Raw genomic sequence first — 27,868 nt, 5'->3', positions numbered from 1 at the left:
TTGCATTTGGAAATGCTGCCATGGTGCCTTATGGGAGCTGTAATGTGGGTACTTCAGGCCCCATTCTTCTCTGTGGGCTGAATTCCCTGAATACCTCTCCTGTGGTGCCCCACAGTTAAACCTCTTGTTGAGCCAGTGTGGTACATCATGGGAATCGCTGGCCATGGTGCACTATGGGAGACATAGTCCAGCTAGGGAACCCAGCCCATAGAGGACGATGAGAGCATGCATGAGGAAGCTGAATTACAGCTCCCATGGGGCACTGCAGTGACATTTCCAAAATTTTTTGGTTTTCAGTGTGTTGGTTTTTAACAAAATGTCAAAATTTTCATTACATAACCAATACTTTTCACAAAAAAATTCCTTTTGTTGTTAAAAATTCCAATTTTCCATTGAAAAACAGATTTGATGGAAAATTTGTCTCTTGATTGGTTTTGGGCCATTTTATGATCCAAAAGTTTATTTTCAACAGCAATTTGTGCAATAGCCATTTTCATATTGACTCATTCAAAATTTCACAAAGCATATCCAAAGAAATTTTTAAAAGTTGAGATTTTGGAAATTCTTCATTTCTAATTGAAAATAAGGCCACATTTTGAATGGAAGGGATACTTTATTTTCTAATTCTTTAGATCTATAAAATAAAAAAAGGCCCAATGCTGTTGGTCCTCTTTACATGAGTTGACTTGACATATGCCACTTTATTCCATGCAGAATATAGGGCCTTCACTACTGTCTTCATTTTTAAATTTATTGAGGGTGTGTTTCCATAACAGATTAGTTTTTTACTGGTGTGGGTCGGTAGCCCATTCCCAACCCCTTACCAGGAGGATCAGTGAACTTCCATTGGTCTGACTCCTATCCTTCAATCTGTCTGGCATGGGTGTCCCTACCAATTGTATTCCCGTTAGCATGGGGTCATGGGAATATGCAAGCCTTTCCATCACATCAGAATGCTTAATGAATGTATAATGTAATGAAAATACACTGCTCTTCCTACCAACAAACACATATGTTGAACATGATAAAAGGAAACCCATTTGCAGCAGGTTTAATAATCTAGCATCCAGGAGCAGCCCATGATATAATAATGCACCAGTAATGCACAATAATGCATAATAATATATAGTACATGTCTGTACACCTGTGTTACTAATGGTGGTTGTGCTCCCTCATTAAATCTGTCAATTCTTCCTTCTGCTTTCCTCAACGTTATTTGACTTTTATCTTGGTTGATAAATATATACGCACCTGCCCAGCTTCTAAATCCAATGCCCATCTAAAAGAGAACTCAGGTGTCAATGGCAGAAAATGTAATCTGACTCAGCCAGTCTCAAATGCAAGGGACTTCTACAAATTCATGCCATTTCCACCAAGAAAGCAAAATAATCCTGCTATAGAAACAGCAAAGTCACAACCCACAGAATTTTTCTGGACTTTTTTATAACCCCAGACTTCTTTCACCTAACCCCAGAACCCACTTGCTGCAAGTAATAATCTTATATCACAGAGAAGATTGCCTACATCTGAGATAGCCTCATGGTCTACCAAGAACAGCAAGCTGAGTGCAGGAGCAGAAACGCATTACTCTCCTTCCAAGACTTCAGCTGAGTCACACGAGAAATAACTCTGAAAGCTCTTCAGCCAACAAGTCCTCCACCTCCTCCCCTTCCTGGATGGTAAAGGAGAGTAGAAAAATCATTTGATCCTTCAGTGAAGGGAACCAACCACACCTTAAAATATGCAATAGCCTGACCAGTACTAAAGAGACCATCAGTCAGTGCTAGTGACCTTGCAAACTTCTGCCCATTCACTAACCTACCTTTTGTAAGCCAGTTCTTTGAGAAGTTAGCAACCCGTTAGTTGTAAATAATCTGGATCTCCTTAAATCAGGAGTTAGGCTAGGACATGGGATAGAAACAGCATTTGCTACTCTTCTCTGACCTCCTTCTGTCAGTAGAAAAGGGTAGCTCATCTATACTTACTCTGCTGGATCTCTCCATGGCATTTAATACCATTGATCATTGAGTGCCCCTGCTCCCCCTCCAGCAGACTAAAAGAGTAAACAAAACCATGCTGAATTAGAGCTGGTCTTTAAATCGTTATGAGCAACTGTTCTTTCACCTCAGCGTTCACTCATGGAGTCCCACAAAGATCAGACCTGTGCTTCATATTACTAAACAAGTGAAACCATTGGGAGAGTTTATGAGGCAACATGGGATGAAGTACCCAGCAGTGCCCAGAGCACACTCAGGTCCATCTCACTTTTACATCAAATGTGAACAGCACCATCTCCCAGTTTTCTCCATGCCCAGACCAAATCAGTAACTGAGTGAAGAGGAGCAGGTGAGCCTATAAGGCTGGGAATTTCCAATCAGGTTAGGAGCCTAAGTGCTCTACAGACATAAGGAAAGACATGGTCTCAGTCCTCAGCAAGCAAGAATTTAATTGGGAAAGTTCAGACACGAGTGACGGGGCCATAGCAATATCTGTCTAGATCAGTGCTTTTGGCCAATATATAAAACACAATGCGTACAAACCACAGTAGAGCCAGCACTGTATCCTGGTCAACAAAACCAGCAGCTACCAACCAGAAAATAAAGATTTAAAAAAAAAATGCTCCACTAACATGAACCTTCATAGCTGTTTGCCCTCCTTGCAGAAGCCCAAGTGACCATGCAAGGTGTCATATGGAAAAGAGAGAGAATATTTCTATTTTAAATATTGCCTAACTTTATGTAAAAAAAAAAACCCCCAAACCCAAACAATTATGCAGCCAATAGTGAATTAGAAGGGAATTTCACTCTGGGACACCCCTTTGTGGAATTATAGACTGTATTCCTGGCTGTAGCTTTGTATTTGTTAGGTTTATGAAATATTTTGGAATTCTGCTTCCTGATACTCAGCAGTCCCATATGACTAAAAAAATGTGATCACTTTTTGGGGGGGCTGGAGATGGATTTTGCATGAAAAGTACAAGACAGTTTATTACATGATTTGTTCCTTAAAAGCCTACATGCAGTATAAAAGTGCCATTTCCACTCATTTGGGGGGAAGGGGAGAAATAATGTTCTTTGTGTTAAAAGTAGCAGGATGTTAAATCAATTTTTACCTGAAAGAAGACTGATCTAATTTGAATCTTTTGAGACACAGGGTGACCTGTGCTGGAAAACTTACAATACTGTTTGATTTGTCAATTTACAATAAATTATTCTGAAAAGTCTTACCTATATACTTCCATGAAAATAAAGCTACCCATACAAGATTTTATTCCTCAATGTGAGAGGCAACTCTTTGTTTTGTTTTGTTGTTGTATTTTTAAATCTCCAGTAGGCAATCAGAGGAGGGGTACTTGAATGGTCAGGGACATTCTGTCTGAATAACCGGGGCTGAGATTGAATTATTTATCAATAAATGAAATAGTTATTTTCATAGCCAGCTTTCATGGATGCTGGTGAAGTGGTAATCATTTCAGCAATCAGTTCATTTTGGAGTCAATATAGAATATCTCCACTGGCAGACATCAGCTGCAGAATTTTTTTATGGTCCACTTGCTTATTAAGGGGGCAGATGTCAATATTTTTTTGAAGACAACCTGAGCTCTGAATCCCAAATTTTATTTTTCTAATTCACAGTTCCTGTGAAACCTGATAAGAATGATAGCCTCCTGTATCTAAGCATCCTACTTCTAGATCATAAATGTATCAATCATCCCTGATCTCTTTTGAAGTTATTAATTGCATGATATTCTGTTCTTCATTTCAGTCACACTTTAATTGTGTCAACTTGAAAGATATTTTATTTTTATGACCCATGATATCCATCAAAACATATCTCTTGAATGCAAGTTAAAACCTGTGATTTAAAATGTTGTGTGTGCATCTTAAAGAATACCCTCACAGTAAACTACCCCTCAGGGATTTTCCTCATAAGGAATTCCCTTCTGTGCCTGAAAAAACCTACACCTGCAAGCAATAGAGGGAATTTTTATGACATATGGCTTGAGATGGAGGGGGATAGGAGAGCTGATCTTTCTTTGTTTTCCACATGAGTATTTATGTAAGATAAGGAGAGTTCTAGAGGTTTCTGAAAGTTGGGTGTATGAGCTTTCAAGCTGAGCATGCACTAATTGGAAAAACTGTTAAGCCATGCCAGATGTATGAACTAGGTTCTGATTTCTGAACACACTATGGTACACTTGATATGCAGCACAGCACAGTCCAGTGAAACTCTGGTTTAATAAAAAATTCCACAGCTTCCCTATTCCGTTTTGCACTCCCTTCTTCTGCACAAATGTTCAGGGCTGTTGTCCTGACCTTACTCAAGTAATAGCATGCAGTGTAGCCAGTTATTGCACCCTACGCGGAGGTCAGATATTATGTTTATCATCAAGAGTTGCTGTAGGGCTTGAAGGTGAATCAGGATGAGGATATGTTAAGTTATTTTTATCCTGTATTTATAGAATTGCAATCTATATTAATGAAAATGTTTAATCAACGCTTTGGTAGAAAAACGTCCTGTGAATTTATTTCTATGGCTCAGCTGATACTTTAGAAAATGTATTGTAATCTCAGATGTGAAGTGGGCCCGTCTGAGCTATTGTATACAAACTGAGTACAAAATATAAAATGCAATTTCAGTTTTGTTGGATATCCTGGGTTAAAAATGGTCCCTAAAAATACATATGTATTTTCCTTCTTATCAAAACCCGTATGTGGGGATAATTAAATGATTCTGGAGAAGTAATACAAAGAGCGTGCTCCTGCATCCCTACATATTTTGAGGTGGTATTCTGTTTATAAATAAATTGCCTAATTTATGAATTTTGCATTATTTGTGAAGGTGAGCCCTTGATTGTATTGCCTACAGGTTCAGCAATGCAGTTGCAATCTCCTAATTTCTACATTACTTTGTCGGTTTCTGCAGTAAAGTCCCAGTCCAGCAAAGCATGTGCTGAATTTTAAGCATGTGAGTAGCGCCACTGAAGAGAGGGGGATTGTCCATATGCTCCATTTGATGTCAATAGGATTGATCGTGTGTGTAGGTCCCTGTTCAGCATAGCACTTTACCAGATGCTTGACTCCATCCCGGTTCAGCAAAGCACTTACCCGTGAGTCGTCCCACTGAAGACCTCACATATTTAAAATGAAGCATTTGCTTAAGTGCTTTGCTGAACTGGAGCCAATGTAGTGTGCTGGGTCAGGGCCTAATTGCTGATCCCTGGGCAGGGTCACAATTAGAACATTTGAAGTGGATTTGGCAGTTTGTACAGTGAAGGTCTATTTCACACAATGTAATTAAAACAAGTGCTTTAAGGACATTTTTACACCAGTGGTAAGTATTGTCATTTTCAAGTACTTCGTTTACTTATGCCTGATAACTTACACACAAAGGTGTCATTGTTTCATGAAACGATCCTGTGTCATTTCTGAATTCCTTCTTCTTAATAATGGGTTTTGTATGTTTGAGGCGTGTACTATATCAGCTCCTTTTGAAATGTTTTGCCAAATGCTTCTCTGTGTTTCTTTATCAAGTACAGACTGTTGGGTTGTTGGCGACAGTCATTACCAATCATTTTCTGTTGGCTTGCATTTAAATTGATTTAAATGTTATGCTCTGATAAAATCTATGAAAACAGCAGTCTCTCATCCTCAAATATTAAACATGGTGATCATTCCATGAATACAGAAGTCATTTTTTCCTAAAGCAAATATGGTCATCAGATTCCATGGATTAATGTTGAAAATAGTTTCTTGTTAAAATGGATTAGTTTCATTTTGTGGCTTTTGGGCTGTACTCAGCTGGAATGAAATCTGCAGCCAGTTTTTGTAAGATATCTAGGGTGACCAGATAGCAAGTGTGAAAAATCAGGACAAGGGATGTGGGGTAATAGGCACCTATATAAGAAAAAGCCCCAAATATCGGGACTGTTCTGAGAAAATTGGAATATTTGGTCACCGTAAAGACACCACCAAAATATAACAGTGCCATAAATGTATTTTTAAAGTAGCATTGTGCTCCCCCTTCTTCCTAAAATATCCATATTTATAACTGTTGTAATAACATTATTTAGCACTTTATAGCTAACTAATGAACAAACACTAAGTAATGAAGCTTCTCAGCACCCCTGTAAGGTACAGAAACATATATCTCATTTTATAGCTGGGAAAACTAAGACAGAAGTGAAGTGGCTTTTCCAGTGTTATGCAGTCAGTGAATGGCACAGCTGGGAATGGAACTTTCGACTCCCCAATTCATGGGTCACCTACTGAACCATGCTAGCTTTTCTAGTATGCTATGTCCTAAAGCAAATGTACAGTCCTGGTTCAACGACGAGTGTCCTGTGGCACCTTAAAGACTAACAAATTTATCTGAGCACAAGCTTTTGTGAGCAGAAACCCACTTTGTCAGTCCTGGATCTGTTATGATATGCCTACTGATTTAGGAGTAAATCCAGCCCCCTCTTCCTGTATGGCTCCACTATGGAAAGGGGAAAGGCTAGATATACAGAGAGGACATGAGAGAAGATGTGGTGTGAGAGAAGATGGGGCGTGGGGAAATTGGAGGAAATCCCCTACTGCACAGATATATCATCCTCCTCCCTCCATGTAAATGCTCAGTATAGGCTTCATCAGACATGGAAGGGTTCCCCGCCATCCATTTACTCAGCATGCAGCTACCTACCTGGAGTAGGCTCTGGATTTGCACCTTAGGGTTTGATCCTGACCCATACAAGTCAATGGCAAAACATCCATTGACTTCACTTGGAGTCTATACCTTTGCTGGTATAACACATCTGTGTTGAAGTCCAGTGTTTGCCATTCTGCTTTGAGCAAAAAAATGCCACAGAAAGCATAAATGATATACTCTAGAAGTAAAGCCAGGTCAACAGTTTTACATTCACCTTTGGAATTCCCATAGTCCATTTTCTGACTAAAATAATGATGACAAAGATCAGCATTACTACTACAAGCAAAATCAGCATGTAATGAAAAGCAGAGATGTGATTGCTGTCTTCCCTTTCTAGTAAGAAAATGAGCAGAGGGGTGCTAATGAGCGAGGATGCTGAATAAAACTGGTTTTGATTTTTTGTTTTGTTTTTTCATCGCCCACACAAAGCAGAAGATCTCCAATGAGTAGAGTCTTAGTTCAGATTCAGCATGATTAACCTAATTTTTCAAAAACGTGTTTAAAAATGTAGGGATATTTTTTTCAGACATGCTTAAATCCCAATTTCCAAAATGATCAGGAACTTAGGAACCTAGATTCTATTTATTTTAAAAGGGACTTAGGCTCCTAAGTCACCTAGACACGTTTAAAACTTTTACCTTAAATGTTTGATTAAAAACTGTCTCAAATTATTCAGCCAAGAATCTCCTAATTTTGCTGGAATAGACTATGCTGAATCATTTACATATCAATATCTTCATATTGCAGCTTGAACTTGATATTACACAATGAGATTTAAAATGCTGCTAAATTCAATCTTTTATACTGGGAGACTGTTAAGATGCAATGTTTATACAGGCATCAGCAGTTTTTCATGAAATGGAAACTAAGTAACAAATGCTGAGGGCTAAGAAGTCTGCGCTGTACAAAAATACATGTGTAAGAAAAGACATTTGATTGAAAATTGCCCTCAAGTGGCCTGATTTAAGCACAGAGGCTTAAAGGGTTCACATAAGACCGGTTCTCCTCCAGTGCCAGGAGTGAGTAGTTGAATTGGGTTCAGGCATCCTTCTCTCCCCCATCACCCATGGAGGGGCTACCAGGGTGACTTTATCTTAGGTGACTTTAGTCCAGTGGCTGAAGAGCCTTAGGCACCCCTTCATAGCTCTATTGTAAGGGGTGAGATCATAAGATCTGCACAGTGCCTGCCTTCCCCCTGTGCTACCCCCACAGAACTGAACTCTGTGCTGTGCAAGGGCTATGGACTCTTACATTGCCAAGTCCACCGCCTGTGCAGCTTTGGAAGCGAGGGCTGGATTTCTCCTATGTGGAATTTGTGGCTTGTTGCAAGTTTTCTACAGGACACCAGTAAACTGCAGAGCAGAGAGCCTAGTGCAAATTCCTCACAAGTTCTGTGTTAGCCACACGTTTCAAATCTGTGGCTTTCAATATGCTAATTAAGCTCCTTCATGCAGTTGTGCAGGAAGGGCATCGGATGTCATGCTGGCAGAGCAGAGCAGGCACACTTTCTCTTCAGCCAGAACCCTGTCGGTGGAGTTAATAGCCACAATGGCTTAAATGGGAAGGACAAAACGGCAGACATAAATGATCTGCGATTGCTAGTAGCAAATATCTCCAACTGCCGGTGATGGGACTAGATTCTGATTTGCTCCAGAGAATTCCTTCCCAGGTGTCTGGCTGCTGGGTCTTGCCCACGTGCTCAGGGTCTAACTGATTGCCATATTTGGGCTTGGGAAGGAATTTTCCCCTGGGTTAGGTTGTCAGAGGCCCTGGGGGTCTTTTGCCTTCCTCTGCAGCATGGGGTATACAGGTCAGTTGCAGGTTTAAACTAGTGTAAATGGTGGATTCTCTGTAACTTGACATATTTAAATCGTGATTTGAGGACTTCAGTAACTCAGCCAGAGATAAGAGGTCTGTTACAGGAGTGTGAGGTTGAGTGGCCTGTGATGTGCAGGAGGTCAGACTAGATGATCATGATGGTCCTTTCTGACCATAAAGTCTATGAGCAGTGGATTGGCTCCAACAGTGGGACACAGAGGTGGTGCAGACATGAAAACGAAAGCTATAAACTAATAAAGCTGTTTCTCCGAGAGACTGGAATGGAAGGAAGACCGAAGAGGAGAGAGTTATTGTTATTTCTAATTTTAAATACATGGGAAATACATTGTTTCTAAATGCATGGGACACTGTCTATGGTGATAAGTATATGGGCAAGACAGATTGGTTAGCCAGCAGCTCTTCACCCATGTGCTAATTTTGCCTCGGCAATGGAAGCTACTGTCTTTGACTTCAGTAATAGGTGCTGTGCTCAGCACTTGAAACCAGGCCATTTATTTAGGTGCCTAAATATGGGCTTAGTAGCTTCACTTTAGGTATTCATTTGTGAACATCTTGGCCTTGTGCCTTAATGACCCCAGATTAACTGTTTCGATATGTGTAATTTCAGGTACTTCACGTGGAAGGCTTTTGCTGGTACTGTTAACTGAATCAGCAATCTCATTTGGTACACCTTCACTGCAGCTGGGAACGGATTTCCCAGCCCAGGTGGACATACTTGCACTAGTGGGGCTTTAGCTAGTGCACTAAAAATGCCAGTATGGACACTGTGTCTCTGGCGGAGGCTCGGTCTAGCCACTCAAGTCTCACCAAAGGGGGTTGAGGGGCTTGGATTCAGGTGGCTAACCTGAGCCTCTGCTGGAGCACCAACATCTATACTGATATTTTTAGCTCACTAGCTTGAGCGAAGCTAGCACGAGATCTTGCTTCCAGCGGCAGGATAGACAGACCCTTAATGTCTGCCCTATTACATGCCAGAATTTATAAAGATCAAGAAATTTGATGCAGTGCAGATCCCCTTCCTAACGTGAGTCTGTGTAAGCCGTTCCTGTTCAGAAAATCTGACTCGCACTCAAGTTAGGTATAATTGTCCCTTTGCTCAAATAAGTTTAAGGGCTAAAGCTTCTGATTAAACTTAACACCTTTTAAATAGTGTTCAGGTGCATTTTGCAGCATTGTTACATGCTGCACGATTCTATTGCCACGGGCTGGTTAATGATGTGGGTGATGTTGCGCTGTGTTCATCCAGAATTTTTGACAGAAAGCAATTCTTGACCAGCCCTGTTAGCCTATCCAGATCCTTCAAAGTAAGCCAGTGTGTCATTTCTGTAGCTTGAATGACCAAAGAAGACTTAATACAAAAAAACCTACACAAACGAAAAACAAAACCCCTTGCTATTGGGTAGAGCTATGTTTGCAGGTAATGTAACCAATGTTTCACTTACATAAGTTGCCCTGTAAAACCATGGTTGTTCTTCAGTCACACACATTTACTGCAGCTGGTTGGCAGCTTTACTACAGCTGGTTGGCATGATGGCTGTTAACAGCCACTTTTACTATGGAACCATCTTACAGTGAAATCACCCTGTCCTTTCCATCCCCTTCCAAATAACTTCATGATAACTGGAAGTTCCCTAAAACAGAAATTGTGATTTGCATTTTGCAGCACATGTTGCATAATAGCAATCCGAAATCTTCATTCTACTCAATTATAAGCAGAGTTTCACCCTATCCAAATTCACTGTAAACTGGTTCCGCTATAAGTCTAATCATTATGGAGGCTTATGCTGTCAGTATTGCTTAGGTTGTTGCATCCTAATCTCACTTGCACGTCTCTGCAAGAGCTTTTCTTTGTTCTTTTTTAATTATATTTCCTTTCTTGCTGCAGTTTTTCTTTTCATTTTGTATTGTAGGATCGGGATATTCACCTGTAGAAGATGACGAAGATGTGTATGCACGCAATAGATATAAAGGTGAATGCTTTGCTTCTGTGCTAAAGAGGATCAGCTGGTTGCTGGGAGATCTTCTCTCTTTCCTTCCTGCATCATAAAGTCTTAGAGTGATCTAGCTCCGTGTTTGTGTTCAGATTTTTCTGACAAGATAAGCTTTTTTTTTTTTTAATTTTTCTAAACCATGGAAAATGGAACAAGCACTGTGCATTGTTTAGCTTACATGAGTAAGTTACTGCTTTTTATTGCTTTCACCCTTGAAAGGTCAAGCTGCTAGTTCATGAAAATTAAAAACAAGCTGTCTTTTGTCTCTTTCATACTTCATAGCCAAAACTATCAATGATCCTGTTCAGAATCTGAACCTGTTTATGGTAATGTATGGAAGCGCATGAAAGAAAGCTTGATTTTTTATAAAATTTTCTATATAGTCCATGACATTTCAAGTTCATCTTGCAACCTGGAATGAAGAGTCAAATGTGTTTACTAATGAACATAGAAAACATTAAATAAAATATGCTGACACATTAATGAGATAATTGAATTCAGCAAGTATAGAAATCAGATTCAAATTCCAAATAAGTTTACTGACCATTGGGATCTGATAGCAAAATCACTGGTGAATCTGTGACATATGTGCCTAGTTTTTGAAGAATCTGGTTCCACACTCAGCCCCTTGCCCTTCCCTTGCCTCCCAAAGATCGTTTTCCTGAGGTTTTGTGACAGTAAATTAGTCTATGCACATGCAAGAAGACACTGTATTGCACTGTTGCGCTAACCTAGAAATACTGGGCATTAGTGTAGCTTTGTTTAAGATTGGTACTAGACAGAGAAGGAACCGGGTTTTTACATAAGGATATGCATGCAAATATATCAGATATTTATTTATGAGTATCAAAGGAGAAGGCACAAAATACTATCTTACATTTTTATAAATATTTATTTTGGTCCTCACCAAAGTGTGAAAATCCTGCTTTAAAAGTATAATCAGAAAAATGTATTTGCCCAGAGCTTTATATGGTAAATGTGTTGTTCTTTACCTTTAACATTAAATCCTCTGTGGATACTTAAACAAAGAATTCAAGTGATTCAGTAAAGATAAATGAAAGCCGACTGGACTGTGGGTAAGTGGTCAAAATGTAGATTCTGTCTAAGAACTGTCTTTTATAAAGTGATCCAAAACAAATTCTTTCAATGGCTGCAAGGATGTCACAGTGGTATGTGAAACACAGTGGTTTATTCACACAAATATTAAAAACTGTATTGAATTTGGAAGCTTTGCTGTGAGCTTCAGAGGGAGATTAGACAACTCAGATTCAAAAACCAAAGGTCTGCAGCTGAGAAGACCAAAGTTGTATTAACTTGCTTAAACTTATTTGAGTTGACAAGTAGGTCACTTAAAAAAAAAAAAAACAGAGATGGACCTGAGTTGCTAAGTTTGGATCTGGATCAGAAGTTCCTCAAAATGTGAGGGTGTTCATGTCTAGGGATTTAGTTATGGACCATCTCTTCTGATAAAAATGTCAGAGTATCAAATATACTAACCATTATGCATGGCTTTTAAAAAATGTACATGAGTACATGCCTAGCATGGCATGGTGTAAACCCAGCGGATTTTCAGTTCACAATGATGCCTGCAAATTAAACCCCATAGTTGTTTGCTAAAGTTCAACAGGGTTTAATTTGCAGACATCATTGTCTAACTGCCTAACCTGCCAAGGAGCCCCACTGTATTAAAAAGCCCTCCTGCATTTTGCCCGCTGAGTTTATGAGAACACTGGTCCCAAACCAGTATTTGGACAGTGCTGACAGGCACTATGGGAAGTACCATGTCAAGAAGAATGCTTCTTCCCTAACTGACGTTTAAGATGGCTGCTCTACACAAGGTACCCATGGGGAAGAAAAGCCCCCTGAGTGCAGTATTTCTTTGTTCACCACAGCACAAAAGCCACTGCTTTGATCCAGGCCCCTAAGGGCATGTCTATGCTGTGGCTGGAAGTCGGCCTCCCAGCCCGAGTAGACAGACGTGTCAGTGGGACTCGAGCTATTGCACTAAAAATAGCCATGTAGATGGTGCAGTTCTGTCAGAGAAAATAAGCATGTCCCAATGCACTGAGTTAAACAGCTTCTGAAACAGGCTATGCTAGTTTAAAATGCTTTTTATGAAATAAACTAAAAGCCTGGCAATCACATGCTTTTCCATTCTCAGTCTCTCCACTTCCCCTGTCAAATGCTATTTTGTGGTTCCAGTAACAACACAGTAGAATTTATGTGGAAGTTTAAATTTCCATTGGGGAGATATAAAAATATCTCACCATTTTTATGTAGAAGAATTGTACACCGAATAAAAACTGTGACAAATAAATGGTAAATAAAATAAGCCAATAGAGCACATTAAATGTGTTTGTGGTACTGATCCCAAATATTTAAAATGTGGAGATGAAATTAATCAACAGAGCCAATAATGTGAAATATCCGTGAAACTGATTCCATTTGTGAAAGGCAACTTTTAGTGTGGTTTTGCCACTGTTTAGGCATGGGGTTCTGGAAGCCCTCCCAGATCCCATAAAAGCCCATTGTATACCTTCTGAATATTGCATGCTGTGTGACATTTCAGTGCTTGTCTTCCTTTTGGCTTACACTCTTGCCTCCTTAAGTGGTATCCTTGTCAAATCCCTGAGCTAAGCTGAGTCCAGCTTAGTCATTATTTGGATAGGAGACCCCTCAGAAAACTCACCTGTTGCCCCTCATCCCCCTCCACCCACCAAAACGTTGTTTTGGTTGCTTAAGAAAGGTCTGTAGCTGACATGCCTCAGTGTGAGTACTGAACCATTGGCCCAGCATGGTGTAAGGGGAAGCTTTGCTGATGGAGGATTTCTCTTGAATTTGTGTAATTATGATCTTGACCACTTATAGTCATATTAAAGATCTTTTTTTTTTTTTTTTTTTTTTTTTTTTTTTTTTGGCAATAGTTTAGTATGGGTATTAATCCCACTATCCTGGCCAAATTCTAATTCTCCTCTGATCTGGCATTCCCTATGATCCATTGATTCTCATGTCTGACCGGTACTTGATGCTTTAGAGCAGGGGTGGGGAACCTTTTTTCTGCCAAGGGCCATTTGGATATTTATAACATCATTCGCGGGCCATACAAAATTATCAACTTAAAAATTAGCCTGATGGTGGTACGCGGAAGACGGCTGTGTGTCTGCCGCCGAATTCCCCCCCGCCACCGCCGCCGTGAAACCGCGCTGCCGCCAAATTCCCCCCTGCGGTTGCCTTGCCAGGGCCAGACCAAATGATTTTGCAGGCCTTATACGGCCCGCGGGCCGGACGTTCCCCACCCCTGCTTTAGAGAAAGATGAATCACATACTTCAGGCCAGTTTCTGTGTTTCTCCATTTGTGTGCAAAGCACAAGAATGGGTTGGGGTTGGGGAATAGGTGATTTTCAGTCATTTCTGTGTCTCCTGTTTTCTGGTCCCAGTCCCCAGCACAACTCAGAGCTGTCCAGAATAAAAGGGTACCTAGACACTGACATTTGAACAGCCAAACCAAACAGGGAACCAAGGGCAATGGTTGCTGGGACATCCTTGAAGAATGAAAGGCTGAGCAGTGTAGGGGAAGCCCTCATGCAGAGTGCCGGCCAGAAAAGGAGAGAAGAAAGTTAGCCATCTGACAATGCTTAAGAAAGGGAGCAGCCAAGAGCAATTGTTGAGAAAATCCACCTGAGTGGAGGGATGCTCCAAATTCCAGAGTAGCCCAGAATCATCACAGAACAGGTCTTCTTGTAACCTCTAAAAGGGGCCAGTTAGAATCAGGCTAGGCTATGGAGTGTTCCCACTCCCAAACCCAACACCATCCTCATTGGCTGCTCGGGCCTTCTAACCCATTCCTCATCAGCTTAGTGCTTATCTGATGGGATCTCTGCATCTGCTTTCCTAAATTTAATTTGGGCAAAGGGTTCTTTCCTTCCTGAATGATTATATAGAGTTGCTGGTGGATGTGTGTCACATTTCAGGAGCAAGTAAAAGTGTGCTTGCATATTTTAAAGATGAGCCTGAACCAAAATCCCGGATCCAAACACTTCAGATTTTGGAACAGTTTAGATCTGAATGTGAACTTTGCAGCTTAGGTCCATTTCAGGGTGTGTGTGTGTGTGTGTGTGTGTGTGTGTGTGTGTGTGTGTGTGTGTGTGTGTGGGTGTGTGTGGGTGTACACTTGTGCTAGACATAATAAATAACAGAAGAAGAACTTAGGGACTGGGAGTTAACACCCACTTAGGATGAATGGAGCTAGTTCTTAACTCTCTAAGAGTTTTTGTTTCAGTCTGTCAGACCTGGACAGACAGATCTACAGATTTAGTAAGAAAGACAACCCTGCACCAATTCACATTTAGAAAATTTTCTTCAGCACTAAGCTGATGAGGAATGGGTTAGAAGGCCCGAGCAGCCAATGAGGATGGTGTTGGGTTTGGGAGTGGGAACACTCCATAGCCTAGCCTGATTCTAACTGGCCCCTTTTATTTATAAATAAATAAATAATAAATAAATAAATAATGAGTGTATATTCATCAGTTAATGTAAGCACACCTGGAAACACCTCAACCCGTAAGACGTATGTATATTGGCTGACAAATTCAAACATTGTACTTAGGGACTGGGAGTTAACACCCACTTAGGATGAATGGAGCTAGTTCTTAACTCTCTAAGAGTTTTTGTTTCAGTCTGTCAGACCTGGACAGACAGATCTACAGATTTAGTGAGAAAGACAACCCTGCACCAATTCACATTTAGAAAATTTTCTTCATAATCAGGATGAGAAAATTAGCATATTTTTAAGTAATATCTTAAATATTGTGGAACTGATGGGGCCACCAGAGAAGTGCTATCCTGGTATACTGGTGAGTTTTGGCTCAGTCTGACACTTGAGATGGAAACTGGAAATTCATTCAGTGCAAGTGAAACACCCACACTCACAAACAGTATATATGTCTGAGGTCTCTGTCCTTCTTGTGTCCAAGCAACCAAACTTGACATTTCTGTCCTATGACATATATAATAAGGCCCTTTATAAATGTGAGGGAGTTTGAGCCTGCCTGGAGTTCACCAGAGGCCATGTCTGTTTCTATGGTGCCCTGTTATGCATGTATCTGATGGTTCTGAAGGAAGTTTTGAATGAAAGGGTATTAAGAGAAGAGTAAGAAAAATAAAATTATTCCTCAGATAAAGCTTCATTGGGATTGAACTTGCATTCAGACTGCCAGCGCCTGTAACCAAAGGGAAGGCGAAGGTATCCTCTGATCTATGGGGTATTAAAAATAAACCATTGATGATCCTCAAAGTGGCCACATGGTGGCACACTTATTCCACCAGCATGATATTTAGACACCCAATTTAATAGAAACCATCATTAATTTGTAAAAGGCAGGAAAGGCTCATCTATACAGGACTGACCCTGTGATATCTTTAGCACTTTGCTGGATCAGGCCAGGAAGTTGCATCTCTGTGTTTGCTTTTTAATAAATTCTCTCTACAACATCGAACAAACAAAATGACTTTGCAATTGTGACCTAAGCCAATTAGTCTTTTGTAAAATGTGTGTATTCTGTGTTTGTTTTTTCCATTCTCTTTGCCAGAAACGCCTTGGTGTTCTCCCATTAAGGTGAAACATGGTAATGCAAACTGCAGAACACCTCAAGGAGAATATTACAAAAATGTCTTGGGGACGAGATGTGATATTCGTTGTCAGAAAGGCTATGAACTGCATGGTCCTCAACAGCTTATCTGTCAGTCAAACAAGCGCTGGTCTGGGAAAGTTTTGTGTAAACGTAAGTAAATCATACTAATGTGTGTATATGTATCACTGTTTGTGTGATAAACTCATCTCTGTATTATATCTAATGTCTAAGAGTAGCTTTTATATTTAATGTCAATGCTGGGATGGGGAGAAACTTAACTGACTGGAGCTGTCCTTAGAATTAACTCTGTTTATCTTTTGGCTCTCACCCATGTTTTGAATTTAAAAATATGTGAAACCATAGCTAACTTAGCTGTACCTGTTTCAGACATTATTTACATAGCACCTGTGATGTATATTGTGCTGTATGGTAGGTGGATTGTGCCAAAACAAATAGCTGAATGCGTTACAGTCTAAAGGCATGGCATTGCAATGTAGAGGAGTGCAAACACAGAGTGGAGAGAGGAATTAAAGGCAGGTATGCTTCATGGAATAGGTGGACTTTGAGTCTGCAGAAATATCTTTCTGAAACTGAGGGGCTATAAAAACTCCCCTTTACAAACATATTAAAATATGGGGGGTAATTAATTCTAGCCACACTGTTAATTGTACGTCATTTTGCAAAATTTGAATGTCATCAGGTTGAATGGGCTGATCATTAGTTTGTGAGTGAAAATGTTTTGACAACATTTTGACATTATTTCTTTAAAATAATTTCATTCCATTGGGCTAACTTAGATGTATGTTAGTAAAATTTGAAGTGTGAGAAGGGAAAACCATATGAGCAGTTTCACTCGCTCCCACTGAAAAATTCCTAACCATATTTTGTTTATATATAATACTGCATATCTGTCTCACCCCCACTCCTCTAGAGTGGAAACCAGCAGTTCCTGGATACATTTGTTTTCTTTTTCAGAAATACGGTGCCCAACGCTGTCTATGCCAACTAATGGAGGGTTCAAGTGCATAGATGGTGCATACTTTAACTCCAGGTGTGAATATTACTGTTCCCCAGGATACCAGCTAAAAGGAGACCGGACAGTAACTTGTATGTACAACAAAGTTTGGAGTGGTAGACCAGCCTCCTGCATTGGTACGTAATTGAGGTTTGCACTTCCTAGAGAATCTAGATTTAAAGCTTCCATAGCCTGTTAATGACAAGGTATTTTAAATGCATTGGAAATAGAGCTCCTTCATCCACTTCAGTGAAAAAACAAACACAATGCTTTTTAGAGATGCATTGGAACAATTTACCTAGGGGGATGGTGGATTCTCCATCACTTGAACTCTTTAAATCAAGCCTGGATATTTTTCTAAAATATAGGCTGTAGCTCCAACAGAAGTGAAGGGCTTGATGAAGGAATTACCTGGTAAGGTTGTATGGTCTGTGCTATGCTCATAATGGTCCCTTCAGACCTTAACATCTACGAAACCTGTTCTGTTGTTTGTAATTACTCACACTTCCAGCATCCTGTACCTGCTACGCTGCGTCACGGACACTACATCTTAAGCCTAGAAGAGAATCAGAACTCACCTGTATGGTGGGACTTCCTCTGTTGCTTTTGTATCTTGGGGTCATGGACTCCCAGTGATGTCTGAGGAAATGAAGATGCATTTTTCTGACTGGTACAGTTTCATTAGGTTAGGATATATTTCAGCCCAGTTCACACTGGCTGAGACATATAATTCTTCTTTGCACTAATAAGATTTCATCAGAAGATATAGCTTAAGTGTCTCAGCTGCTGCTGTTATTCTTGGGAAGCTCCCAATAAGAGGTTCAGTTTCCAATCACCAGGATGTGCAGTTCTTTAGCCACTTGAATTGGCCACCAGCAATTTGATTTCCTGGCTGGAGCAATATTTGTATTTTTAATGATCTGTGTGTAATACTATGGCTTTCCTCAAGATGCCTGTGGCTCAGTCTAGGTTAAGCTGGTGAAACAACGTTGGAGTCTCCCTACTGTGGCTTTACATTCATGGGGTTTTGTTCAATTTTCCTGTTACTTTCTGTCTGGTAATTGTATACATGCTCCTGCCAGTCTATCTCCAATCTAAGTTTGTGGGTTGTCTTGTGTTTTATATGCAAATTAGAGTCTGGCCCTTTAGGAGTGTTGGTTTTATCTGTGGTGGAGGGGAAGAGTGAAATGGCATTATCTTTTCTACAACCTCACCCATTTGCACTGCTGACCTGGGCGACTCACTGCAAATGACAGGGTAGCATTTATACTTGAATTGTTCATTTAACAAATGAAGACTATGAATATTTATAACTTCACAGTGTGGATATGTTCTGGGGTAATTCTGTAACAGTGCCAGGGTTAAGTTCTAAATACAGCACATTGCTGTTTAGTGCAGCGAGTTGTTTAGTATGGCTCTGCTGTTTAGTAATGGAATCTTCTTCCTGATGAATTAGATGCTTAAAACATTGGATATCCTAAATGCTGTCCTGTTCCTCTCCCATCATGTATGGTATTTTATTTAGTTATATGTTGCCTTTAATTCCAAAGTGCTGGGCGGTGGCTACAAAGGAAATTCAGTAACTAGCCACAGAAAGAAAAAGAAACCATTAAGACTTTACTATTAGTAGCCCCAATAGAAATGCAATATTATGTTATTAAAGGCGATAGGTGGGGAATGTTATTGCTCTAAGGAAGTTACACAGGGCAAAACTCCCATTTGCTTCAGTGTGGCCAGGATTTCACACATAGTGTGCAGGGCAGATTTAAAATGATAGAGTGAGCAAGAAAAGTTATGGTGAAAGGAGAGAAAGTGTTCCCTAAAGCATTCCCTAGAGGAGGTATGGAAGTGTGAACAAGCTTCTTATTTAGAGACTACAGCAAATGAAAAAATTGCAAGTGAGAAGAATTTGAGACGCTGAATGAAATGAACAGATAGGGAGGTGACAAAAGAAGAGGTGCAGTCACATGACGGTTGAAGGGAAGTGTAAGAATTTTAGAGTTGGCAGTAAAGAGTGCTGAAGAAAAGAGAGGAAATGTGAATAACGGGCAAAGACAAGTGTGCTGTGTGATTGGAGTGCAGAGAGGTGGATTTGCTATCAAATTAAATGGCATAAATAATTATTCAAAGTCAAAGGGAGCTGTGCTAAGTCTTGTGTTCTAGAGCTGGTGCAAATAATGAAAACTGTTGTTCACAAATGTTTTGGTGTCTTCTCAATAAAGCTTCACTTTGAATACATTTGCAGCACTTTCTGCTGATTTTCCACAAGCAAGGTTTTGCTCTCACCAGTGTTGGCAGAAAGTGAATTTAGGGATGAAGCATAATTAGTTTATTATTTTATTTAATTGTGTCACTGGAGTGCCTAGGAGTCCGAGCTGTAGATCAGGACCCCATTATAGTTTAGGTCATCCAATAAGGGAAAAGAAATAATATCACGTCACTCAGGTGAAAGGTTTACTTCCAGGAGACATATAATGCATGGGTTGAAAAAACATTTGTCAAACCGCTTTGAACAGCGAACAAATCTGTTTTTTTTAAAAATGCAGTCTCTTGGCAGATAATACATGCCTGGAAAAAGGGCTTGGTGTGCTACACAATTTGTTCCCTGGGAATTGCTCACACAGCTGTGGTATGAGCCTGTCATTCCTATTAGCAGTGGTCCTGCTGACTATTCTGTGTAAGCTGTTGGAGGGTGACTTGACTGGCAGTGCTGCGAGAGAGATGTGGGTGGTAGACGTGGTTTGGAGGGAGGGGGGGCTTGGGGTTTTTTGTTTGTTTTGTTAAAAACCTATTTGTATAATTCCTGCAGCTTTATGGACAGCTACTTTGTGGAGACAAGAGTCCTTCCCAGGAAAGTGGCTGGGAAATCTGGGCTGGGAAATCTGGGAAGTGTGATAGAAAGTCTTCTTTGGAGGCAAAGGGGCACTTACAACACAAGTGCTGGACAGCAAGGTTTTTGAGGGACCCGGGCTCTTAAACCAGCACTGTAAATTGAAGTAGATGCAGTAGTTTAGCAATACTCATTGACTCATTAGAACAAAGGTCTTTTATACAAAAGACGGTATTTTGTCATTTATAGGTTATAATTGATCATATTTTAATATTTTAGATACTCTCTTAAAATAAAGGCCCAATCCTATTCCCGTTGAAGCAAGTGCTACTTTTGCCATTGACTCTTAAAGGCAACAGGATCATGCCCTGTGTCTGTAAAATGGTAATACAAAGGGCTCTTTTTTTCTTTAAACTTATAAATACCGTTTAGGAATTGTCTTTATCTGTAAATAGGAGGCATAGAGCAGAATAGCTCTGCAAAAATGCCATACGTGACTCCATGATTCCACACTTCACTTAGGATGTAATCTAAGCAGTGGTTAAAAATCTGAGAGCTAAACTTTAATGGTAGATTTTCCAATGTTGCTATTTGGGTTAAACTCACTCACAGTTTCATTTCAGTGCTTCATTTTGTTGGCAGAGTTGGATAACAACAGGCAGTGGAATTGGATGAAGCAGTGCAGTATTGCCTCAGCTTTGTTTTCAATCAGTAGTTTTTATCTTCAGTCAGTGTTCTTTTATTGTTGAATCATCATCATTATCATCTTGAAACCTAATAATTAAATCTTTCAAGATCATTCCAGTCTTCTAAAAATTGTTGATTTGTATTATTCTCATGCAATATCAAGATAAACCAATGAATAATGTCCCTACACAACAACACTCTAACACTGACAAATAAAACTAGCAAAGAGGCGGCAGTAGTGATTCTTTGCAAGACAACAGTTTGGGCAGTCCTCAATAGTTTGTTTATTACCTTCTGACATCACTGCAGAAAAAAGACAGGATTAATATACTGTTAATACTAGTAATACTTAGCATCTGGGGAGAGTGTTCTATTTTCAAGGCACTTTATTAACATTTTAAATAACACCACCGGGAGGTGGGTAAGTATAATCTCAATTGTACAGATAAAGAAACTGAGTTGCAGCTCATAAATGTGTGTCTACACAGCCCAAGAAAGTGAGCCCATTTTTCATGCAAGTTGGCTTGTTATACAGAGAACCCCCCCACAGGGAAAAAGCAGCCTCATGGTAGGAAATGCAAGCGGCGTGTGGTACCTGAGGGATATAGAAGTGAGTTGTTAAAGTTGGCTCATGATGATCCCTTTGCAGGACATCTGGGCATAGAAAAAACTTGTGACAGGCTGAAGCAAAACTGCTATTGACCTTACATGAGTGACACAATGAGGAATTATTGCAGAAGCTGTGATTTGTGTCAGAAGTGCAAGAGTTTTAAGAGTCCTAAGAAGGTGCCCCTACAACCTTTATCATTATCAGGGAGGCATTTGCTAGAGTGTTGGTGGATATTGTGGGACCACTTCCTTAACCTTAAGCATATTCTGGGATTGACGAATTTTGCCACCAGATACCCTGGGGCTGTAGCTTTATCTAATATTGAAGCAGAGACAGTGGCAACAGCTTTCTATACTATTTTTAGCAGAGTGGGTTTTCCCAAGGAAATCTTGTCCTACCATGGTGCCAATTTTATGTCAGTTGTATGTAAGCAGCTATGGGAGATGTGTGGAATAAGGCATCCAAAAGCTGCTGCTTACCATCCAGAGACCAGTGGTTTGGTAGAAAGGCTTGATGGAACATTGAAGGCTATGATAAAGATGTATGTGCACAGACAGCAGAATGCCTGGGATGTCTTGTTGCCATATTTACTGTATGTATGTATGCTGTACAGGAGTGTACGCCAAGAATCTACAGGGTTTGCTCCCTTTGAGCTGCTTTATGGGAGTCAGGTCAGGGGACCCTTGGATCTGATTCATGATTCTTGGGAGAGCAATGTAGATGTGACAAAACAGCCCGTGGTAGAGCATGTGTCACAGTTTAAAGAAAGCTTGCAAGACATGATGGATCTGGTTCAGCAGAATCTTAAGAGAAGCCAGGAAGCTCAGAAAGCTTGGTATGATAGGCATAGCCACACTGAGGAAAGGGCATTTGAAATTGAAGATATGGTGTTAGTGCTAGATCCTGAGAGAAAAGATAAAGATGTAAGATGTATGGAATGGACCTTATAAGGTAGTGGAGAGAACTAATGAAGTTACATATAATGTGAAGAGACCTGATGGCCAAGGGGGATGTGCAAATGGTGCATATCAATAGGTTGAAGGCCTACCAGGAAAGGGAGGTAGCTGTAAACCATGATTTGCTGTGCTGAGGAAGAGAATTGGTCTATGCCTTTGATCGGTATGGTTTCAGAGAGCAGAGAGGAATCACAGCTGGAAACCATTGGAATGGGAGAAGGTTTAACACCAATCTGAAAGAACGAAATGTTAGCTTTATTGAGGCATCACAAGCAGACATTCTCCAACCAGCCAGGACTGACTGACATACTACTGCACTCTATTCAAACCACTGGTCCCTGCCCAGCTCCCAGCAGGGCATACAGAGCCAAGAGAGAAATGCAAAGGCAGATTCAGGAGGAGGTGGAAAGCATGTTAGTCATGGGAATAATTACTAAATCTAAAAGCCCACGGACGTTCCCTGTTGTTATGGAACCGGAAAAGGACAAAACCATGAGGTTTTGCGTGGGTTATAGGAAGCTGAATGCTATCATGCAACCTGACCCTTAACCCATGCCCAGAATAGATACACTGAGGAAGGGGGAGTTCATAAGCACACTGCATTTAACTCGAGGGTATTGGCAAATTCCCTTAAATGCTGGCACGCAAGAAAAATCCATTTTCATAATGGAGTCTGGCCTGCATGAATTCAAAGTCTTACCATTTGGGTTGTGAAATTCAGGAGCCACATTAATGAGGCTTATAAATGACATGCTACGGGGTTTGGAATTTTTGGTGATCTAGCCATCTTCAGTGGCTCTTGGAAGGACCATAGAAACCACATGGGAATTGTGTTGCAAAGGCTTAGAGAGGCAAATCTGACTGTCAAGGTTTCTAAATGTAAGCTGGGAGCTTCAGAGGTGTCCTACTTGGGACACAAGGTGGGCAATGGGTTGGTTCACCCTGAACCCTCAAAAGTAGAAGCCATAAAAAGCTGGCCTGCCCCTGAAACAAAGAAGAAGGTCCAATCTTTTATTGGACTGGCCAACTACTACAGGAGATTTGTAAAGGGGTTTAGCCACATTATTGCTCCAATAACAGACCTTACCAAGAAGGAAAAGCCAGACGAAGTGATATGGAGGGAGGCCTGTGAAAAGGGCTTCCAGAGCATCAGAGAGGTCTTATCTAGAGCACCTGTCCTATCCAGCCCTGATTGTGAGAAACCATTTCTGCTGTGCATAGATGCTTCCAATATTGGGTTGGGGGCAATGCTAATGCAAGAAATAGAGGGTGGGAAAAGACATCCCATTGCATACTTAAGCAAGAAACTAAGCCCTACTGAGCAAAATTATGCTACCATTGAAAAGGAATGTTGTGCCATTGTGTGGGCTGTTAAGCAGATCAGGCCCTACTTATACAACAGAAAATTCACCATATTGAGCAGTCATGCACCCCTAATGTGGCTGAACAAGGCTAAGGGAACCAACTCTAGACTGCTTCGAAGGAGTTTAGCCCTCCAGGAGTATGAAACGGATATAATCCATATTAAGGAGAAGGAAAATACAGTGGCAGATACATTGTCCAGGATGGGGAATGCCAATGATACATTCAGCAGTGTCTATGGACACCCCTTCCTGCATCAATTTTGGGTGAGGGGGCATGACTCTGTCTGGCATATGAGTGACCGTTTATAATATTACTGATACCTATATTCCAGAACTACAATAAATATCGTATAGGATATGCCATTCAAGGTACTGATGGAAAAGTTGTGATTCGCTAAGACTGTTGAGCACATTTCTATATATATATATCAGTTTTGTATTACAGGTTCTAAATATGAATGGTATAGTTGTATTTCAAATTTGTGCTGTGTTTCTGGGTGACACCCCCTGGCAGGATGGCAGTAGCACTAAGCCTGCTTAATGGCCCATCAAGGGAACTCACAGGTACTATGAATCCAGTGAAAGAACCCAGGGGCTACACCTTATGAGTCACCAGGGCATGTAAAAACATGCCTATGGACAGGGGACTCTGCGGCTTTTCCAGGCCATGTGCTGTGTAGCTGTGTTTGGGACAAGCCACATGGCAAAGGGACATAAAAGGCAGCTGCACCATCCCCATCTGGTCTTCATTCCTGCTTCTTACTTCTGGATCAACTCATCTACAACCTAAGCTGTGAAACAAAGGACTGAGAGCCATCTAGGTACTGGATGTGCACCAGAGGAACTGTGCAAGCCTGTAAATGCCACAATTCTGCCGAGAACCCTGATATATATGGAATTGGAAGACATTTGTATGTGTTTTTAATTTTTTAATCATTTAACATCTCTCTTCTTGTTTCTTTCTTTTTATAATAAACCTTTAGTTTTAGTTACTAAAGGATTGGCTGGCAGCGTGGTATTTTGGGTAAGGGTTACGTTGATCTGGCAATGTGGCTGACCTTTTGGGGATCAGGAGAACATTTTGGTAAAGGGAATAGAGTTTAAATAACATCTCTTTCTTGAACCTAACTGGGAGTCAGAGACTGAAATGCAATAGAGAAGGCTGTGTAACTTCTTGTTTTAGCTTCCTGCTAACCAGTGTGGGAAATCAGAAGCACGGTTTGTGACTGATTGGTGAATTTAACTGCAGTGTTAGCCACCAGTTTGGGAGAACCTGCTCTCCTTTTTGCAGCCTGCCCTGACCTTGGCATTTTCAGGTGGGCTACCATAGGCACATATGGGTCACACCTATCTCTCCATCTTCCTTCCCTGCCATATCACCCCTCTGAAAATGTGAGACATGAACATGTGCTCTATGTGCTCTGGGTTCTGATGTTAGGAAGTATAGAACCACAGGGTTTGTAGGAACTACAAGGAGCATCTAGTCTAACTCCCTGCAAGATGCAGAATTTGTTGTGTCTCAACCAGCCAAGACAGATGGCTGTCCAGCCTCTTTTTTAAAACCTCCAGTGAAGGAGATTCTACGACTTCTCTAGGCAGTTTGTTCCATTGTCCTACCATTCTTACAGTTAGGAAGTTTTTCCTGAGATTTAATCTAAATCTGCTATGCTGTAGTTTGAACCCATTGCCTCTTGTCCTATCCTCTGTGGCAAGAGAGAACAATTTTTCTCCATCTTCTTTATGGCAGTCTTTCAAGTATTTGAAGACTGCTATCATGTATCCCCTTAATCTCCTCTTTTCTAAACTAAACATACCCAGTTCCTTCAGCCTTTGCTCATATGGTTTGCATTCTATCCCTTTGATCATCTTTGTCACTCGCTTCTGGATACTTTCCAGGTCCTCTACATCCTTTCTATACAGCAGTGATGAAAATTGGATGCATTACTCCAGCTGCGGCCTAACCAGCACCAAGTAGACTAGTTCTATCAACTCCCATGACTTGCACTGTATGCCTCTGTTAACACAACGTACAATTGCATTTGCTTTTTTTGCAACAGCATCACATTGTTGATTCATGCTGAGGTTGTGATCTCCCACAACTCCCAGATCCTTCTCAGAGGTGCTGCTGCCAAGCCAGTTTCCCCCCATTCTGTATTTGTGAATTTGGTTTTTCCTCCCTAAATGTAGCACCTTGTGTAGGTAGGGCGGTGTGAAGCTGTATCACAATGTACATGCAGAGCAGAGTAGTGAACAGCAGTGAAAGGAATTAAACCATGGGTGTATTTCTTTGGTGCTTATTTTAACAGATATGGAACCTCCTAGAATCCAGTGCCCAAGTGTGAAGGAGAAAACAGCCGAGCCAAATAAGCTGACGGCCCGAGTGTACTGGGACACCCCAGAAGGAAGGGACACTGCTGATGGTATTTTGACAGAGTAAGTGCAACTCTGTCTATTGCAGGGGTTCTGAAACTGAGGGTCAGACCCTCAAGGGGTTGCCAGGTTATTGGGGGGAGTTGTGAGCTGTCAGCCCCCATGCATGCTGGAGCTGCAGCTGTCAGACCCCATTCATGGCTGAAAGCCAGAGTCCTTCAGAGCTGGGTGGCTGGAGAGCAGCAGCTGCTGGCTGGGTGCCCAGCTCTGAAGGCAGCGCTGCCCACAGCAGCAGCGCAGAAGTAATGGTATCATGGCATGGGTCGTCACTTTTTGCGGTGGGTCGTCAGAGCCTGAAATATTTTCAAAGAGGGTCCCAGCAAAAAAAAGTTTCAGAACCCGTGGTCCAATGTATTAAGTGAAATCCTAAGGTCACTTGGTCTACCTTTTCCTCAACCCCCTTTGACTGATCTAGGTGATATGCTTGGTCAACATTCTTCTCCACTAGTTCTGTGAAGAAGTAAGCACTTGCTATTGCGTCCTTGTGACCCTTCAAATTATAATGAAGGCTTAACTGAAAAAGAAAAGCTGACAACTCAGACACGCCTTTTTGAAAAGGGGTAAATCGTTCAGGAGTTGACATGTAAATAGCCAGCAGGCTGTCATGTTAGTTTTAAAGCTGATGAGATAAATTTGTTAGCGGTTTTGACTGTGCCTGTGCTGCAATGAATAGATGTCCAAAGGGCCTTTTATGGCTAATTTCTCTCCTAGGGGCAACGCTTTGCATATGGTAAAGCATCTCTTAAGTATAGGAATTAAATGTAGTTTCAGGTACCACACCTTCTTTGGAGACCTCTGCCAATTCTTATAGTTTTACAGTCACATTTTCTCCTCCCAGTGTTTTTCTCTTGCTTGCTACGATGGTAAAGACCCACACAAACAATAGGGGGAACGTACTAATTTATATGTTGATGGTGTCTTTTTTAATGGCAGCATTGTCTGCCACTTTCACTGATACAAGATTGGCATGATGGATAGGACTATTCAAAATACTTTAATGATGAGAATATGGAAAATCATTTAGTTTACTGCAATAAGCTTAATCAATCCATCTATCAATGCACAAAACAGAAGCTGTTAAAAAAATTGAATAGTTGAGAAAATCGACTTTCTGTTCACTGAAAGGTGAAGGACAGTGACAACTTGAACTATTTAATGACATTTGAAAGTATCAAAAAAGCACAGGCAAAGAAACAAGCACAAGGAATTTTTATGAGTACAAACTGAAGTAATTCATTAGATACATAAAAAATGCTAGTGCTTGTGATTGCAAAAGAAGAACTGTAATGTTAGAGATGTTAAGAGCCACTAAAGAAGCTCTTATCATTCTAAAAAAAGAACTTTGGGCTATCTGTTGTTCAGTGTCAGAATGAGGAAATTACTAATGATGCCTCTCTGTCTCACACACACAATCCCAGTGAAATGGTGTCACATGATAAAAATAGGAGCTGTATAATTCAATGTAATGGGACCAATAATTATTCCCAATCCAGTGAGGTAGCTATTAATCTATGGAAATTTTCTGTGATGAGCATATGCACTTTCAGAATTTCTGTTGCAAACTCTTGTGATTTTACTGCAAATCTTGTGATATTTGCAGCTTTTCTTAGTCTCAGCTCCTAGAGTCAGGTGACTATGTGAGTATTTCAGTTTTTTCTTAATGAAAGTTTGTAGCCCTAATTTTTGTAGAGAAATGTGACTTGAGTGCACCCTAGAGGCTCTAAAGCCAGAAAGTAAATAACACACCCCTCCAAAATGTATCTAAAGAAATCATAAGATTTTTTTAAAACCAGTCTCATGACTTTGAAGCCTGACGCCCAGTTTTT

General features: G+C 40.7%; 1 protein-coding gene across 3 annotated transcripts in view; it reads left to right on the top strand.

Moving 5' to 3' along the window:
* SRPX (sushi repeat containing protein X-linked) overlaps positions 1-27,868 on the top strand; it is a 62,321-nt gene that overhangs the window by 24,619 nt on the left and 9,834 nt on the right. For 2 of the 3 annotated variants that reach the window (XM_067545304.1, XM_067545305.1), the window contains exons 2-5: positions 10,440-10,499; positions 16,109-16,300; positions 17,126-17,302; positions 25,919-26,045. In XM_067545304.1, the coding sequence (XP_067401405.1) occupies positions 10,440-10,499; positions 16,109-16,300; positions 17,126-17,302; positions 25,919-26,045 (556 nt within the window). The remainder of the gene's footprint in view (positions 1-10,439; positions 10,500-16,108; positions 16,301-17,125; positions 17,303-25,918; positions 26,046-27,868) is intronic. The other variant, XM_067545306.1, reaches the window with a different exon arrangement.

This window comes from Emydura macquarii, unplaced genomic scaffold (genome assembly GCF_026122565.2).
Source record: "Emydura macquarii macquarii isolate MOO-44397 ecotype Brisbane River unplaced genomic scaffold, CSIRO-AGI_Emac_v2 contig_1043, whole genome shotgun sequence".
Taxonomy (NCBI): Eukaryota; Metazoa; Chordata; order Testudines; family Chelidae; genus Emydura; species Emydura macquarii.
This window is presented reverse-complemented; position numbering and strand designations above follow the sequence as displayed.